The 18,333-nt window shown below is 45.3% G+C and overlaps 2 protein-coding genes across 6 annotated transcripts in view; both read right to left on the reverse strand.

The window, feature by feature from the left end:
- Positions 1–138: 138 nt before the first annotated feature.
- atf1 (activating transcription factor 1) lies at positions 139–5,001 on the reverse strand. The gene is made up of 7 exons (XM_030092559.1): positions 4,853–5,001; positions 3,179–3,301; positions 2,698–2,795; positions 2,481–2,605; positions 1,879–2,061; positions 1,261–1,414; positions 139–988 (listed from the first exon to the last, which is right to left on the reverse strand). Exons 2-7 carry the CDS (start codon positions 3,299–3,301, stop codon positions 844–846), a joined length of 828 nt encoding a protein of 275 aa, XP_029948419.1. The 5' UTR covers positions 4,853–5,001; the 3' UTR covers positions 139–843.
- A 1,908-nt stretch (positions 5,002–6,909) lies between these two features.
- Positions 6,910–18,333, reverse strand: part of dip2bb (disco-interacting protein 2 homolog Bb) — a 30,064-nt gene continuing 18,640 nt past the window's right edge. Inside the window, exons 6-40 of one of the 5 annotated variants that reach the window (XM_030090777.1) lie at positions 18,050–18,196; positions 17,830–17,835; positions 17,268–17,387; positions 16,948–17,145; positions 16,758–16,849; positions 16,494–16,604; positions 16,274–16,397; positions 16,084–16,193; positions 15,864–15,966; positions 15,707–15,771; positions 15,530–15,623; positions 15,317–15,436; positions 15,124–15,238; positions 14,844–14,983; positions 14,499–14,635; positions 14,329–14,409; positions 14,102–14,229; positions 13,839–13,953; positions 13,522–13,723; positions 13,222–13,334; positions 12,974–12,997; positions 12,404–12,484; positions 12,177–12,300; positions 11,967–12,088; positions 11,648–11,759; positions 10,623–10,732; positions 10,317–10,447; positions 10,061–10,229; positions 9,782–9,952; positions 9,636–9,697; positions 9,396–9,453; positions 9,212–9,286; positions 8,944–9,118; positions 8,710–8,833; positions 6,910–8,408 (exon numbers count right to left, since the gene is read on the reverse strand). In XM_030090777.1, coding sequence (XP_029946637.1) covers positions 8,156–8,408; positions 8,710–8,833; positions 8,944–9,118; positions 9,212–9,286; positions 9,396–9,453; positions 9,636–9,697; positions 9,782–9,952; positions 10,061–10,229; positions 10,317–10,447; positions 10,623–10,732; positions 11,648–11,759; positions 11,967–12,088; positions 12,177–12,300; positions 12,404–12,484; positions 12,974–12,997; positions 13,222–13,334; positions 13,522–13,723; positions 13,839–13,953; positions 14,102–14,229; positions 14,329–14,409; positions 14,499–14,635; positions 14,844–14,983; positions 15,124–15,238; positions 15,317–15,436; positions 15,530–15,623; positions 15,707–15,771; positions 15,864–15,966; positions 16,084–16,193; positions 16,274–16,397; positions 16,494–16,604; positions 16,758–16,849; positions 16,948–17,145; positions 17,268–17,387; positions 17,830–17,835; positions 18,050–18,196 — 4,112 coding nt within the window. In that variant the 3' untranslated portion in view covers positions 6,910–8,155. Of the gene's footprint in view, positions 8,409–8,709; positions 8,834–8,943; positions 9,119–9,211; positions 9,287–9,395; positions 9,454–9,635; positions 9,698–9,781; positions 9,953–10,060; positions 10,230–10,316; positions 10,448–10,622; positions 10,733–11,647; positions 11,760–11,966; positions 12,089–12,176; positions 12,301–12,403; positions 12,485–12,973; positions 12,998–13,221; positions 13,335–13,521; positions 13,724–13,838; positions 13,954–14,101; positions 14,230–14,328; positions 14,410–14,498; positions 14,636–14,843; positions 14,984–15,123; positions 15,239–15,316; positions 15,437–15,529; positions 15,624–15,706; positions 15,772–15,863; positions 15,967–16,083; positions 16,194–16,273; positions 16,398–16,493; positions 16,605–16,757; positions 16,850–16,947; positions 17,146–17,267; positions 17,388–17,817; positions 17,836–18,049; positions 18,197–18,333 lie in introns of all 5 variants that reach the window. The other 4 variants (XM_030090776.1, XM_030090778.1, XM_030090779.1 and 1 more) reach the window with 4 other exon arrangements.

An 18,333-nucleotide genomic window follows, 5' to 3' on the forward strand; every position in this document is an offset into this window, starting at 1 on the left:
ACATTTTTTTGTGGATAAACAGTAATATAGTTCTGTTTTTCAGTTACAAATGTCATGAGGCAACATTTTCAAACTATATCCAAACCAAAAAGTCTTAATATTATTGGTATGCCCGAGAAAAAGAAAGGAAAAAAAACATACACGTGAAAATATATTTATTTACTTACAGAATCAGCAACATTTCAAACACGGTTTGTTCTTCTCTCCCGCCCCTCCCAAGATGTACACAATAAATATTACCTGGACACTGTGCTTTTTTCCCTGATTGTCTAAGTAACTGCCGAGAAACAAACCACAACCCAAGTTCATCATTTCTTTTACCCTTTATGTTCCATTGCACAAAAATAAGGAATGACAAATGTAACATCTCCTCGTGGGGAAATGAAGGGAATTGCTGGTTCGCAAAATCAACAGAAATTGTGTCTGTGTGGTACACAGGCAAAGTTCTGCAAATGCAATAGTTTGTTTTTAACCAAGTCCAACAGCAACATCTTTAAAAACACAAGGAAAAAAGGAGGAAAGGAATACATGTATAAACTGAGACTCAGTGTTAAAGCTCACAATTTCAAACCTCCCAGTATTAAAAATGTACACAACTATAAATGTTATAGTATTAGCATTTAAAAAACAGCAGGTGAAAATGGCCAAATTGAAGGTTCTTGTTTTTGATTGAGCACACAGGAAAACCTGTCTGCCAAAAGTCACGTTTATCAAACAGAGTTTAAAAAATAAACAACAACTGGAGACATTCAGCCTGAATTGAAGTGTTCCCAGAAACCCTGTCATGTCCAAAGGGCCGAACTGTGCCAACATGTCTCGAGCGTCCGCCTTAATTCAGCCAGGCTATCCCGTTTTAACACAGTACAGATCCTTCAATGTCTTCAGTTCTTCAATCAGAGTTTTATTTTGGTTCTCGAGGACGGCTACGCGGTTTTCCAGGCATTTAACGTATTCCTTTTTCTTCCTTCGACACTCACGGGCTGCCTCTCTGAAAGACACATAAAGCATGCACTTTGTCTCAGTGATTATGTAAGAAGAGCGCCAGCCATGCAGGCAGTGTTTTGATATAAACTCACATGCACTCATTTTCCCCAAAACACATGTTCAAAGCTACAACATTCAAATGCAATACACAGAATCCCCTGCAAATATTTACCAAGCAATGCAGACGGTATGATGGTCCACCTGAATATGATAAATAGGCATCCAGAAGGACTAGGAGATTAAAATTTGCTCAGTAATGAAGTGTGTTCATCATACCTGTTTTTTGCAAGCCTGATTTCTCTCTTGAGTGTCGGGTCATCACTCTTTCCCTGATTGAGTCCCACTGAAGAGGCCATCAGTACAGCCTGAGGCAGGGAGGCGGATGTGGGCGCCGTGCGGATCTGGTAAGTTTGTACCTCCCCTCCTGAACCTGCGTAATGGGCAAAAAAAAAAAAAAAAAAAAAAAAAAAGCGTCATGAGACCTGCAGGTAACTAACATCACTTCAAAGGACAACTTTCTGATACATACAACACCAACTATTGTTTTTGAACCTGAGTCAGATTAACAGCTACACGCAATCAATCACCAATTACCCTGAGCTAACACACGATTTTGGATTGTGTGAGGAAGCTGGAGCGCTTTGGCCAAACATGCAAACTCCACACAGAAAGGCCCACAGCCTGGAATCAAATCCGGGGTATTTATACAAACCATTAAACCTCCAAGTGGTGCAGTTTTTGCTCTTTGCAACTTAATCATAATTGCTACTGACAGTAATGCAGCTGATCGCAGCTGATCACATCTGTACACGATTGCAGACCGGTGGCTGAATTGTTATCAAAGAAGAAAAATAAGACAAAACAACAAAAAACATGTCAAATGAATCGACTCACCTTGTACTACGACCTGATTGCTGGGCACCAGTATCTGCTGGCCATCGGCCATCTGAGCATACTGAACGATAGTGGCGCCTTGTTGGCCTGCGCCAGAGTTGGCCATGGTGACAGCCTGAAGACCCTGAATGCCTTCAGAACCTTGAGTCGCCAGCTGGAATGCGCCAGAAGGAGAGATGGCAACTAAAGCAAACACAGAGACGGAACACACATTTTTAGATATGCAAGAAAAAAACAACAAAAAATGTTCTTCACCATCAATCATTAAATATGTAAGCTAATAATTTAGAGCATATCTATAGGCTCAACAAACTAACACACTGAAACGTGCTGGACACAGTCATATATTATCTATGATAATCCACATGCAGAAAACAATTATAGCTGCCCTTTTTGAATTCAATCAATCAATCAATCTCTTTATTTGAGCAACAATAATAGCATCAATTGTCCATTTATAGTTGTAGTAGTACAGTGTTATTTGAACTGTGCTCAAAAAGGAGCAGGGAGAAGTTCGAAGAATTTATTACAAACACATTCTCAGTTTCGAGAGTCAACTGGTTCTGTTTCTATTTAGTTTCAATTGAATGAATTGTTCTTACTGTACTGGCCAGTGCTGGTCTGGTAGATCGGGGTTGTGACGCCCGTCACTCCTGTGGATGACGGGCTGTTATCTTTTCCCTCAATGTGTGTTACTTCCTCAGATGAAAGTTCATTTAGGATTTTCCTGCAGAGTGAAAAATGATTTATTACAGCCATGTCAATGAAATACAAACTGTTCTGTGGTTTCAGTGTTGTTTTTGTTTTATTTCCCGTTACCTGTATGAAGGCCGTCTTGCCAATATCTCTCTGGTCTTTTGAGTAGTTGTTCCACTGTCTGATGAGTCCTGGGAATCTTCACTGTCGCTACCCTGGTGCTATAATTTACAAAGTGAACAGATTAAACCAAGTAAATCATAAAATAGTAGTGCTTTCAGTTTTAATCGCATTGATCGCAATTTAATCGCACTGATCGCAATTAATCGTGATTAATTCATGGAGAACTGTCAGCAATTAACTTTTTTAAAGTTGAGATTAATTGCAATGAAGAATCTAATCCTCATAAATCAGTCCCAATGTCAGGAAAAAACACTATTATTATCCTCTAGTTCTTTTCTTTGACCCAATTGGCAGACCTCAATGGATTAATCGCGATTAAAATTGACAGCACTATAAAATAGTCAACTTTTTAAATTTTCTCAGCAGTTATATATAGCTAAACAGTCAGAACTATAGTGCCAATAAAACTAGCTGGTCTCACCTGGGCACTCTGCACTTGTGGGGACTGAATGACTGATGACTGTGCAGACTGGATCACCCCTTGAACCTGAAACTGACCCCCCGGCAGTTGTACAACCGCAACAGAAGAACCTCCAAGTGACATCTAAAAAGTTAAAAATCAATATTAAATTGACAAAGTACTGTTTATTAAGCATTAAAACACAATTCAGGTTCTGTCAACATGAAAAGAACAACAAAATTCTGATATTATTGAAAGCAAATTGATACAACAAGAACAAGAAATACACTTATACACATTTAGACTGTCCCTGTCTTGTGTATTTAAAAGAATACTATGTAGTGTTCAGTGTTCCTTGTGAACAAAAAATTGAATAAAAATTAAATTCATGTTTCATTTATTCCTGAAACGTTGACATCAAAGCCATTTTATCACTGCTCCTCATGCTCTGGTTACTTTGGAAAACCAACACTGATATTTCATTTTCAATTGTACAATATTATACTTAATCAGATTGAACATAATTAGGATCATAGTAATGTACATGTGATTTCATTCATACTGCAATGTGCAATGACGTGTGTCGTTTTGAGTTCATACGAGGTGAAAGCAGTGGCCTACTCAGATGCTTTGTCCTGGAATGTCAGGTCACCTAGTGACATATACCGAAAATACAAATTAAATAAAATTGTAAGTTAACTGGTACTTGAACAAAATCAACAAGAACATTTTTTGTCTGAGGATTGCATATAACATTATGTAGCTGTACTGACAGGTCAACTGGAGACTTGTGTTTTTTAGTATGTAATTATGTAAGCACTACTCTGATAAAGATTTTCGTGGTACTGAGAAATCAGGGTTTCTGTTGGGCTATCTGAGAACAGAGTGCATGGTAGTAGAAACAGCCGGTGACTCAGTGGCCTGTTTTTTTTTCCATAGTAACAGAAGAAACAATTCAACTCCATCTTTTATTTTTTCACAGCGTTTAACAACCTGTGGCCGCATTATCAACTCCGCTGTGGCCTCCCGATTATTTATTATCAATAACCACTGATGGCGATCACTGTCAAACATGAACGCCATTAAATCACAGATTATTCAAGCGAACAACTGTTTCTTCAAAAGTCTAAAACGGACATGGCAACGAAGAGGCAACTTCCTCTTTGGTTCAGCCGCATTAGCCAACACAACTAACGTTAACGTGTAATTACGAAACACTGCTCGGCAAACAGTGAATTCTGTTTCATTTCTGTCGGTTATCGTTTTAAGTGCGACATTTAAACAGTGCGCGGCTACTTGTTGCAAAACGAGTCGATCAGAAGTTGGAACGAAAAACGCTCCGTTCGAATTCGAACGCTGGTTAAAGGTTCAGTAAAACTGGAGGCGAAACCCCGTTTAAAACGCGAAAAAACCCTCCGTTTCTGAGCCGCGCGCGAGACAAGTTTCGTTTCACCGATTCACGGGACGGACGAGCTTTTGTCTCAATGAGCAAATATGTGCAACTCTGTCACTGGCACGCAAGTTACCGCGTCAATAGACGTCAGCGATACGGGGAGCCATTAAGCTAACTACACCTTCCCTTTTCGTAAAGCGGCGAGGAGTTGACGGAGCAGGAGCTGCCGCCGCCATTACCGCCACAGCGGAGCGGACGGGCGGACGGGCGCAAAATTAACGCTGGCCTCAGCCATTATTTACCTTTCCAAACGCCGCGCAAGTGCTCCCGTTCACAGCGTGGACTTCGTGCAACTCGTGTATGAACTTTCAGTCGGGGAGCGGCCAGAGAAAAGTTACTTAGCAGCAGTGGCTAACAGCTAAAAACACAAAGATGTCAGTTTAAAAAAAAAAAGAGCTGACCGCTTTTTCTCCAAAGGAAATGGGCGGAGCTTATATTGAACAGCTCATGACGCAACCGGGCTATTACGCGTTCTGATTGGTGGGAAAAGTTTGATAAAAGAAAAAAGAACTTCACTTTCCTGGACTGTTTATTTCCAAACCTTGATTGTTTGGAATCATTTGCTGTTCCTGTGGTCTGTGTTGTGTACAGTGCACTGTTCTGTGTTAACAGTAAGTCAATAAATATGCAGAGACCTGAAATGATTAAATGCCTTTGTTTATTCTGTATTACTCATACATAAAGTATAAAACAAAGTACAACAAACAAAAATAGAAAATAAGTGAAAAAAAAAATTGGACTGGGTGTACCACCTAGATTTTTATTTATTTTTAACCATGTGAGTTAAAATGCCTTCTGAGCATCAGATATTTATCAGTGGGCCACACCCTCTCAGAGTTAGATTACTTTTCAACAAATAATTAAAACACAACATACTAAAAGTGCATACGCAAAATAATGACAGAACTCAAGAGAAATGAATAGTTGTAAGAACACTACTGGTTAAATTTGATCAGTCCTGTTTTAATTGTTACAAAAATGTATACGCCTCGTGTTTATTTGTCCAGACTGTGCAAGCTTTGAAATTAAATTGCACTGTCGTTGGGATTGCATAGTGTGTAAGAGTTTTGACAGAGAAAAAGAGTGGAAACCAGAGGAAGCCCTTGTAGACTTCCAAGCAAAGCAGGCAGATGGCAGATGGACACCGGTTGCCAGTCCCCCCGTCTTTATGCTTGTTCGCTTTGCAGTAAATACAAGGAGATTCATTCTGACAAGTGCCTACATTTTACGGGTACTATTCACAGATTGCACCAAGGGACCGCCCGGTCCTTCCCTGTGTTATGAGTTTTGTTCCCTGAATATACAGTTTCTTACATATTTATCTCACCTGCTTCTGCCTTGAGATGAGCTGTGTCACAAGCCAATTTCCTCCTGTGCTCGGCTGAGTCATGCAAACATTCTGCTGCAAATGTAGGATGCAATGTTAAAGCTAAGATGAAGAGCTATTGGTATTCTTTCAGTGTGGAATAGACACTGGGAAAAAACCCAAATATCAATCTGAGTGATCTGTCAAATTAATCCCACTTCTAATGTAACATTAAAAGTGAGAATTTTAAGTCCACACAGCAGTTATCTACTGTAAGTACCAGTAGTGCAAAGTGCATTAATTCAACAATGATAATTCCTGCATACCATGGATGGTTAAAAGATCTTTCTGGAACTGTGTTTGGCATGACTGAATGTTATAATGGGAGAACTGTAAAAGTCTAAATACAACAATAAACTATTTACATGTTGAACATTAGGGGTTCATCACTGAAATACAGTATTATCCAGTACAAAGAAGCAAATCATTATGGCAAGGAGCACAGGGAAAGCACAAGATCTCAGGAAATCAAATACAGTCTACAAATACATCTTGATGCAAATCTAATGTTTTTACCCTTTTCTTTTTCACACATTATTTGTCTTTGCCGGTCGAAGATGTTTCAAATGTGGCTCAGCTTTGCATTCACAAGTGCGTCGAAGTCCAGTGATTGAATACAGAAAGTAATCCAGATACACAATGCCTCGCCTCTACTAACTACAATACCAACAACAAAGCTTTTGGAGCTCAAAGGAATTATTTACAGAGTTGCACAAAGACAAAAACACAGTTGAGACTTTGAGTGCCGAGAGGAAAAAAGGGCCAGACTCTTCATCGCTTGCTCTGTTACATAACACAAAACTGAGAGGGTCATGATCGCTCCGCGAGACGACATACGTACAGTGGTGATGGAATAGATGAACAGCTGTGGACCTCCTTTTTATTTTTTAACAAAATAACCTCCCCTGAAAACAGTCGTTGTATTGGTTTTAACCTTCTCCACCGACACTTTTTTTTTAATAGTGGCCAATAGAAAAGGTTTCTGGTATTAACAGTGATAGCCCTCCAAATAAACTCTCAAAGCTCATCAAACTTAGCGTCATATATGCTCCTGAACCATTAGTTATAATGCCTCATTGTTATAATAAAATAGAATTTTTTTTTTTGAGAAAGTGCAACGTTACATCTAACCTGACTAACAATGCTTTTATTAGTTATCTTTATTCATCGCTATGTAGATATTATCCCAAACACAAAAGTACTTTCAGAACTGTTAAATTCGTATTTACAATCTCCTCTCTGCTACTGTTATCATCTCCCAGCTCAGTTCACTATCCAGAAACCAACAACTGGGAGAAGGTGAGACAAGCCTTTATACATTTATACAAATAAAAACATCTATACATTAACGTTACAGTATCGAAAATACAAGGAGGCCCTCATAGGTACAGTACAGAATATGGCCTCTTTCCTTTAGTACTATGATCCCTTTGGGTATCTGTTAGGATTTCCACCACTAGTCAAACCCAATGCAGAATAACCAGCCATAATTAGGAAATATATTACAAATTATAAGATAGGAATGTATGGCTGAAGTTTTATAAGGCAGGAAATGTTATATTAGGGTAGGAAAATCTTTTTGGCGTCATTATCAAGGGAAAAAAAACTATCTTTCGAAGCAAGACATGCCGACTGAGGCCATCTGTTCATCCCTAAGTTGTAAAAAAAAAAAAAAAAAAAAAAAAAAGACCAGGGCACAAGCATCTGTGTGCGTTTGTTTGAAAGCTGCTCATAAAAAATATTTCAAGTTGTTGATTTAAGGTTTGTAACTGTGCAGACAGACAAGGTGACGTGTTTGTGGTCGTTATAGTGTAATAGCAGGGGCCTTCACAAAGACCTTATTATCCTATTTATTACAAAGTCGTCCAGTTATAGGTGCTATTTTGCCCTTTTATCAAAAAAGTGCAGCAGGGATTTTGCTTTTCTCTCCAATATGCGGTATTGCATTTCACATCTGTCCCATTTTAAACATCTTATCTATAAAAACACAGTGAACAACTCCGAACATGGCAGATCCAATCACAGACATGCAGTGGCGAAGATATGCTGGTGTCACACAGGGCTCGGTGTTAGTACATGTGGCTCATGCTTTTTAACTTCACTCCCTCAGTCAAGGCTGGATGAATGTGCAGAAGACTGCGGACGGCGATGTCACGAAGCCCACAGAACCTCGCGCCGCTCACATGTTGTAAGCGACATAGATGGGATCCAGCTGGTCGGCCAGGAAGGAGTCGCGCAGATGCATGCGCTGCTTCTCCCCCCTGGAGTTGATGGGTATCACCCCCGGGTCCACGATCACCACCACACCCACGATGAGGTGGTGCTCCTCCAGGACCACGTTGGTTATCAGAGGCACCAGGTCCAGCGCGTCCTGCTCCGAGCCGCACAGCTCCGACACCACCACCAGCAGGTTGGTCCATGTAAACACAGCACTGCGAGGAGAGGAGAGAGACGCAGAGTCCCACAGAGAGACCCGGTTAGCGGTGGCAGAGTGAAAGGTCAGGGGTCACACAGGTGGAAGCTGAGTAGTTAAGAGTAGTTAGTTTTGACTTTATAAAACTGTATATATCCACAAATTCACTCACTTTATCTGAATTATATCCTTTTTTTTTTAAAAAAAAAAATGGCCGCTGATAATCTGCTGTAAGCTGAGATGTCAAAAGTGGAATATTACAAAGAACAAGTGTTGGGTGAGTCAGGTAATTTGCTTCAGATATTAGAAACATCCCCCACCTCTCAGCAATACTTCGGTGAGCTCGTGACACCGACGTTTCGATGTCGGTGGGATGGTAGCGCAAACCTCGCAGCTCCAAAGTCTCGTCCAGCGAGCCCACCACAAAGAGAGCGTCGTGGCGGTCTGGGCACAGGAGCACAGGGGATGTAAATTAAGTCAAGGGAAAAGTTAATCGGCCTCCTGTCGGACAACAAATGATAAAAGAGACGCAATAGATTTAAGAGCTTATTCACCTCCACTAGCGTCTAACAGCTCGGTCCTCTTCACGAAGCCCAGGTATCCGGTTCTGGCCCATAAGGTCTGCGGGTCCCCGAAGCTGAGCTTGGTGTTGAAGTGATCCGCCTGAAGACTCTCCTCTCCGTAGATGGTGTAGTAGCCACTGGCATTATGGGGGCTGTTGACCCAGATCTGACAGACAGAGGAACACACACACACGCTTTTGTTTTGCTGGAGTCCCACTGTGAGGAGGAGTGTGTGTTGTTGTTGTGTTCTCTCTTTCACCTCTCCAAGGTGAGAATCTCCGAGTGGGCCTCTGGTCTCTGGATTGACGATGATCACCCGAACACCTGGCAGGATCTGAAACACACAAATAACCTGAATCCAGAGACACTGCGGGATAAACTAGTAAAATATATTTAACTACACAATTCAGACACTGGATGTGAATACGTCTGAGGTTTCCCACCTTTCCTGACTCCATTAGAGGAAGACTCTGCGGGGCTCCTCTCTCCACCAGCCTCACTCTGAACGAACAAAACCACAGATAAAAAAAATTTGTGAAAATATTCCAAATGAACGCTCAAATTACTGCATATATACAACATGTTGGTTCTGTTTATGATGTGATACATCTGCCTGGTATCGATGGCTGTTTTGTTTAGACTTCATCAGACCTCACAGAGTTCAAAGACTGATGTGTTCTCACCTGTCGTGACGCAGAGACTTCATGTCCACGTACACAGTGCACGGGTCCGGGCCGGTGGTGCCCTACAACACACAGAACGGCCGTTACTGGCTCCCACTGCAGGAATAAACCCAAGAGTGTTTCTCAGAGAGGCCGAGTGGGAGTACCTGCAGGCACACGGCCAGGTTCACCCTGGAGCCAAACGCGGTGCTGACGGCTCTGGACGAAAGCCCCAAGTCCTTAAACAGCTTGGAGAAGGAGTGTGAGAGGGCGAGGCGAGGGCGTTCCTCCGCGATCACCACACAGCTTCGCACGCACGACAGGTTCACACCGCGGGCCTGCAACGCGCCCACACACACACACACAACACACACACACACACACAGCGGCGATCAAACGCGTGGCTCACTGATTCATGCTTCTCTGTCGGTACGCGGAGTTCTCACCTTAAGAAGCTCGGTCTGTGTGCCCAGGCCTTTGGTGCAGAGCTCCATGACGGAGTAGGAGCAGAAGGTGTCTCTGATGCGGTACTGGCTGAGCGTGCTGAGCCACAGAGACAAGCAGCTCTCCAGCTCGAAGGGGGGAATCAGGATGGACTGGTGACCTGAGTAAACACTGCGAGGCCACAGAGATGAGGAGAAGGGGTCAGTGCAGCAGAGCAGGAGAAGGCCGGAGACGCAGACTTCAGGCGGTTTACTGCACCTTGCGAGGCACCACAGCACGAAGCCCAGGCCGCAGTATGGATCCAGGCAGATGGCGATTTGGCGGGAGGAGTACAGCTCGCACTGAAGCTTTATGGAGCGACACAGTGCGCTGACCGCTGCGTGAGAGATCTGGATAAAAAATGAAAACATTCAGAATGTATTTTCTGGCAAGTTCGCCATAAATGGCTGCCAGTCGAAGTTTTCCAAAACCTCATTATTGCTTAATTAAGGTTAGTGTTTAAGTTCTCTATAATTAATGTCTGATTTGAGCTTTTTGGGAACAGGAAAGCTTGGCGGGTGTCACCTTGACACCGGTCAGCATGCCTGTAGTGGACACACTGAAGTCCAGATAGGCGATCATCTCTGCTGTGGGCGGCTTGTAGATCTGTGGAGGTCGGCGGCGAGGAAGGTCGTCTGAAAATGAGAGCAGAGCAGGTTTTACAGGAAACAAGAGCATTACAGAATTATAACCAACAATACTGCACAAAAAATAAATTTATGGGTTTTTTTTTTGCTCATTATCTCATGTTGAGACAAGTTTCCAAAGCACTGACAAATTTACTGTTGGGCAGTTCTAATAAATAGCGGACTTCTTCTTCCAAACAGTTCACAATAAATGACACGAGCGTTTCCGACAGAACTGTCCACTTTATACAGCATCATTACACACACAAACACACACACACACACACACACACACACACACACACACACACACACACACACACACACACACACACACACACACACACACACACACACACACACACACACACACACACACACACACACACTGTGCTGACTGCCCCTCAGTGCTAATGAGCCTTTTGGACTGTTCTGAATTTGCCTCCTGATAAATTCAGTAACTGGAAACAAAGTGAACTTAGTTCAGAGGACAGTTTTCTTTGAATTTCAAAGGTACAAAACATATTATTTATGTTTAATATAACCTGAAAAATTAGACAAAAAAGTCCTGAAATCAGGACATAGTCCTGGTTTGCGATGTGCTGCTGGTTTTAACTACAACCTGCCCCAGCCTGTTTAATCCAGCAATACATGTTTGCACCACAAGAGGGTGTATTGAAAAAAAGGATGAGGAATAAAATGTATCTGTGCAGCACTGGACCTCAACATATATCATGGAGTGTTCATTTTACACAGCACAGTTTGATCTGAAAAGGTCTGGATCATTAAATAATTCCATAATAATATATAAAAAACTGCAACTGCACAGAGGATTTTTATTCTACCATTTACATTTTCAGACAGAAAACATTTGGCCAGTGAATACAAGTTAGTACCACTGTCACATATGGTCAGGATTCTTACCTGTGTCGATGATGGTCGGCCAGGTTTTGATGTTCACAGAGGCAGCAGCCTCTTTGGAGCGCAGGGTCCTCATGAGGTTTTGCGTCGTCAGGATACAAGCAGCTTTACTGACCTGGTGACGAACCACGAGCATCAATCATGTGAATATGAGGGCCGGCTATAAAGTATATCAAGGTAATATCGGCAAATTTTCATGTCAAAGTATTAATATCAAATGTGCTGCAAAGAATAAATCAAAGACCGAATGAGAACCTGCAGAAAAACCTCTTAAAAAAAGATTCAAACAGACAATATTGTGAAAAAACGAGCTCCTGCTTACATCAATGATCATGCGGACAGTGGGCAGCGTGGCTGCCAGGTTCTGAGGGTGCGGAGGCCTGACGTTCACGGGCACACACCCAGCGTAGAGACATCCGTAGAAGGCAGCGATCAAATCAATGCCTGAGAAAACACGGAGCGGCAGAGATCGGCATGAGAGGAGAAGGAGAAGCATCAGGGTGGATTTCTGTGTTTGCGGCGGTGAACCCACCCGGAGGGTAGAGCAGCACCACGTTCTCTCCGGTGTTGATGCTTCCTTTCTCCATGAGCGCCGCCGCTATCTTCTCTGCTCGCTTGTGAAGCTGGACGCAGGTCGCCGTGCCGACTGTTACCCCCTGACGGACGAGACGGAGGAACAGAACGCCGATAAGCACATCTGGACACTCGTTCACTGCTTTTAGAAATGCGTGAGAGAATAGAGAATAGAACAGAAGGTACCTTTGCGTTGAGGAGAACGTAGAGGACGTGGTCGGGGTCGGTCTGTGCCCTCCACTGGAGAGCTTCTGTCAAATACTGATGCTGTTTATTAAAATAGACAAAAAAAAAAAAAGTAGAAGCATGAACTAAAAACACCAAGAAGCGAACATTATTACAAACACATCCACGGGGGGCAAATACAGGAAGATGTGTTACGCTGATGGAACATCTTAACTCTAATAAACCTGAATAATAAAAAAAAAGCTCTGCTTAGAGATGCGCACTTTCATAAATAGCCGTCTTGAATAAATTACCGTTTGCCAATAAGCAAGCAACTGATGGAACACACTATGAGCCAATCCAGCTCTTAAAGTAATGGACAATAACTTAAAATGTGAAAGGTCCATCCGCAGATAAACAAGGGAGGCAGGAAGTGCATCACTAACAAAATTAAACTTGAAAACATGCACTTATGTTGCTTATATAGAAATGTAGCACAAGCACATAAATTAAAACCACAATACAGCGATTACAGCATGATCACAGTCAACACGGGTGTGGGGAACATGCCAGCCAGGCCGTCGCTCTTACCATCACAGTGGGCCACATACAGAGCTAAATCCAGGGACAGACGAGAGCACAGAGAGAGGAGAGTCCACAGGTTTCTATGAAACTGAGCTCCAGTTGAGCTTCTACCGCTGTGACCACAGCGGCAGGGGACAATCATCACATCTCACTATCTACCATCGTAACACACACGCCGAGAATACACTTTAAAAGGTATCAGGTTCAGTTAGTGGCTCGAAAGTTGCAAACCGATTATCAGAAACGTTGACTACCTTTCGGACGAGGTCCTGGTCCTCGATCATGCCGAGGTCCCTCCCAGCCGCCTGGGCGATCCTCTTCCCTGCCACCAGGTTGCCCACCATGACCGACGCAGGGCCCACGCCGACTGCCAGAGGAAACACTCAGTTCAGTCACTCCTGACCAACATGTTGTAGCCATAAAAATAAACCACGATTTGGTTGTAAAATTTTATATAAATATTAATAATGACAGTTATCTGACTGAAACGCAGAGTTATAGTTTGGTCAACGCTTTCGAGCGTGTGTGCGTGTGTGTGTGTGTGTCAGACTCACCTGGCTGCTTCTGGCGGGGCTTGGGCAGGTTGGTGACACAGGTGTGGGGGCACATCAGGATGTTACAGGGGTGCAGGCTGCCGTCCAGGAAGAACTGCTTGGTGTCGGAGATGTGGATGCCCCCCAGCGGCGTCTTGGGTAGAGTGTTGGCCGGGACCAGAGCCAGGCAGTAGAGGCCCACCTGGTGGATGCTGTCGATGGCCTGCAGGAGAAAACAAACATTTCATTTGAGATTTAATGATATTTATGAGTGCATAAAAGATTCTTTTAATAGGAAGCATGAAAAACACACGAAGGAGGACGAGGAGGTGATTTACCTGCAGCACTCGGCTCATCCACTGGAAGCTGTCTTCCTCGCTGGCGTCGGGCCTCTGCTCTGCCACGATCACCACCCTCTCATCGTAGAACACGGTGACTGAAAACACAGCGATCCTGACCAGCACAAGCAAACACACATTATTCTTTTGTTAATCGCTCATCTGCTTCTAGCTTCACGTTCAGCTTCATGCCTGCTGCGTGTTTGTTGGAACATTTGCTGTGATTAAATCAGGATTCACGCTTAAAGAGGAAGTGGCCTCACCTTCCACGGTACACGGTCTTGACCGGCTCCACGGCCAGGGCGGTGGCCACCAGGTCGTCGGCGTTGTGCCTCCGCCCGCTCACCATCAGCAGACCCTCGATCTTCCCCACCACAAAGATCAAACTGCCCTGTAAGGGAGGGGGAGGGGGCACAATGCAGAAAGGTCACCATGCTGGAGGTGAGAGGAGAGCGAGTCGATCTCGCTCTGAAGAGACGGTCCGACTCACCGGGCCAACGAACCCCAGGAGTCCCGACCGTACGAAGGGGATCTCTCCGATGGGGACTCCGTTAGCGTTGACAGGGATGACCTGAACACAGACACGGGCAAAAGACAGAAGAGGTTAGAGGAAGAAGGTAGTGTGTGTCGTATACGAGGGGTTTCCCTCTGCTTCCACACCTCGAAGGTGTTCTTGGTGAGTCCGGGGAGGCCGTAGTACATGGTGCCTCCAGCACGGGAGTTGATGATTATCTCTCCTATCTCGTCTGTTTTGCACAGCTGTGGCGGACCGTCAGGCCGAACGATGCACATCAGAGCTGGAAAAAACACAACAGCAACGTACAAAATGAGGAAAGTGACACTGAAGTTGCATTTAACATGTTGGTCCACTTTGAATATAGTATTAAAAGAGCTGAGACTTGCATGCTTTTTGGCACCAAAGCGTCAAAGTCTCGATTCTTTCCCGGCAGCAAATTGATGCCATTTTGTTTCTGATGTTTTCTTTTTTCAACCCATGTGTCTCACCTCCAGGCATGACGTGTCCCACATCTTGCACAGTCAGGGCCGAGTTCTTGTCCTCCGTGTTGACCCTGATGACGCCGTGACTCAGACCCCCCATGGAGAGGATGGCTCGGGCGGGGAGGGGCGCCCCCGGGACTCCCGGCCTGCACACAGACGTCAGGCGTGTGTGAGCCATTTGCCTCCTCCATCAACCCAACTGCACCAGCACCGCCATGTTTTTTTTTTTTTTTTTCCCTTCTCAGTCATTTGTGAAGGAGTTCGGTGGAACTTTTCAGTAAAATACCTGCGAATAGCGACGGTCATGGCCTCGGGAGAGGTGGCGCAGGGACAGATGACCTCGGGCTTCAGCCCGTGAGACTGAAAGACGTTCAGGAAGGCATCGCAGGAGGACACCGACCCTGGACAGCCAGACACCGGCGGTTGAATACGTGTAATCTTTAAAGACACATCATGCTGGAGGACCACGCAGTACTCACAGGGGTTAGCACCATCTGCTACAATGAGCATCCGAAGTGAAGCCAGGCTGGTGTCTCTCTGGTCTCGATGGGCCATCATGGCCCAGTGCAGATCGCGGCACTTTACCAGAGCCACACGAGCTGCAACACAAGGAAGGAACCCATCATGTATCAAACACTGAAGTACTTTAAATGTGTCAATAGAAGCCAAGTCGAAAGGTCAGCAAGAACCACCTTTATGGATGTGAACCCTCTGAACCCAGGAGAGAGGACAGGCCTTCATGACGGCATAGGGAACGCTGATGGTGTGTATCCTGTTCATGACGGCCTGCAAAACAACCACAAATGTTCAATATCAGGCTTGAGAAATTATAGGATAAAAGCAAGTTATCCTAACGTTTCAAGACTCACTGTGAGAACTCCGTGCCACAAACCCATCTCCTTCTTAAAGTCCAGGACGTTCACCAAAGTTTCTCCTGCATCAGAGAGAATCAGAGAGAAGTGGCCTCAGCTGTGTTCCTGCAGGAACCTCCAGGCGACGGTAAACAGGGTAAACGGCCTCGCTCACCCTCGCAGTAGTTGCACGCCTGGGTCAGAGCCTGGCAGTGGGTCAGCATGGCGACTTTAGACACGGCCACGCCCACCACTGTGCCCTCTTTGCTCGCCTTATACTGGACGGAGAAGAGGGTGTGAATACGAGTTCAAGTGAAAAATGCCCTCAAATTCAACCCTGCTTCATCCAAACCTGTGAAGTAATATGATATTAGCCGCGAGCGCCGCAGTGTTACCTCTATGTACGCCGGATCGGTGTTCGCCGTGGGGATGTGAGGCTGCCAGTCCTTGGAAGGCTTGGTCAGGTATTTGGAGTCTGTTATCACCCACTTTAGCCGAGGCCAGCCTGACAGAGGGGTAATGTTATCATACAACCTCATACAAAAGATAATTGAACTTCTCCACCCTCAACAGAGACTCGCTGACCTTTGTACTGCATTATCTCCCCGGTGGGGGTCTTGGGTAAACCTTTTAAGCAGATCTCACTGGTCAGAGCCAGACCGACGCCACAGCTGCCGAGCAGGAAGCCCACCTGGCTGATGCCGGCATCCTGAACAAATCCCACACACACATGCATCAGGAAAACACACTTCGTACAATAGAATGATCAGAGAGTGTGTGTGTGTTCCTGGAAAGGGTTTCATACCTTCCGAGACAGAGGGACCTCGATGGGTACAGGGATGACTTCAGCCAGGAGGCAGCCGTAAAACGCCACCCAGAACATCCCGGGGTCACTGTTGGGGTACACCAGCGCCACCTAGCAGCGCAGAATTACTGTTGTTTACACTCTAACATCTGATTACTACTGAAAGCAAAGTTGAGCTGAGGCTGATGAGTTCTCTATATTGGCAGAAAGCTGATAATAAACTGGAAACCAATATTTAGAAATGTGAGTTTTGCTCTCTCTCACCCTGTCCCCAGGTTTGAGGATCTGCTCGTTCTTGGTGCCCAGCTTGTTGAGCAGTGTGTAGGCCAGCTTGACACTGCGGCTCCAAAGCTTCCCTGAGACAAAACAGTGTCGGGAGGAAATACATGAAACCATCCAGTTTTCATTTCTATGGTCTGAATTGTGAGTTCAATCCTCTACGCTTGCGCCTCACCGTAGGTCAGCGTGTAGAGCGGCTTGCCCGTGATGTCGAGCGCCGTGAGGGCGGGGCTCTTCCCCTGAGTGGCCCCCCAGCGAGCCAGAGCTGCCTGCAGGGCCGGGGGCCAGTTGCTGACCACGCCCAGAGGCTCTCCCTTCACGGGGATGATCTGACGGCCCTCCGGCTTGGGCGTGTTGGGGTCTGGCTCAGGCACTGCGGAAAAACGTAACGATGTATGAATTCATCTCACAGGATTAAACAGGATCCTGTTTTTTTCACTGCCAATGCCAGATTGAAGGGCTTCACAGGACGAAACGCCGCACGGGCCGGCGTACCTTCTACGATCTCCTCCGAGTCGTCGGTGAAGAACTCGCTGAGCGGCGGCCTCTTGGGCCTCTTCAGGGTGTTGAGCAGCTGCTGGATCTTTGTGGACACTCGGCTGTTCACAGGAACTCCTGCAGAGGAGCAGCCGGGGGGGGGGGGATGAAAACGCCGCCGCAAACACCGCGACTCCGACACACAGGGACAGAACTGGACCTCTTCGAACATCTTACCATCTCATAGTCTGCTGTTTTTCATCCTATCATGACCTAAATCGGCTGTAACGACTCAGATTGATCTGACTGCAGAAGTGTTTGAGGGATGAAAAGCAGCAGCATAGGCAGGTGGCGTCGACACAGGGAAAATGTGAGAACCGGGAGAAAGGATTTGTTTCGGTTCAGGGACACACATGAGGATTCGCTTTGCGTGTGCACGTTGTTCTGGGTTTTGGTTTTTTTTTTTTTTTTGGGCCGTGATCATTCATTGGAGACAGTAGGGAGAGAAAGGGGACACCAGGAAACACAGAAAAGCTGTGGGACGTTATACATTAAAGAGTTTCCTTACTCTGCAAATTACCTCTTGCTATCAGCCAGTCAAATAAAGAGTGTGGAACAAAAAAAAGTGGGAAAAGATCGAGAAGAAAAGAAAGCAGCAAAGTCTTGTTAATGAAATAATTCACGAGTGGAGAAACACACACTTGATTGAAAACATGACAATCAGGCACAGATCCTTGCAAACACACACACGCACACACACACACACACACACACACACGTGCGCGGTGTGAAAACTTTACCGTCCGCCGTCTCCATCATACTGGAGCGGCTCTGGCCGCGGCTCATCCCTCGCACCACGGCGTTGGAGGGCAGGTCGACGCGCGGGCCTCTGGACGGGGGAGCCACGGCCGTCACGTCTGGAGGGGGGGCGCTGTTCTCCGAGGGGGCTGCGGAGGAAACAGCGGGCCAAATGTTTTCAGTGTGCTCGCAGCCTGGCAGGCCCGATCAGACTGGTGTGATAATTTATGTCCGTTTGAGTCAAACGTGTCAAACTCCTTAAAATTCAGCTGAGCCACACGCAGCC

This window comes from Salarias fasciatus, chromosome 5 (assembly GCF_902148845.1).
Source record: "Salarias fasciatus chromosome 5, fSalaFa1.1, whole genome shotgun sequence".
Lineage (NCBI taxonomy): Eukaryota > Metazoa > Chordata > Actinopteri > Blenniiformes > Blenniidae > Salarias > Salarias fasciatus.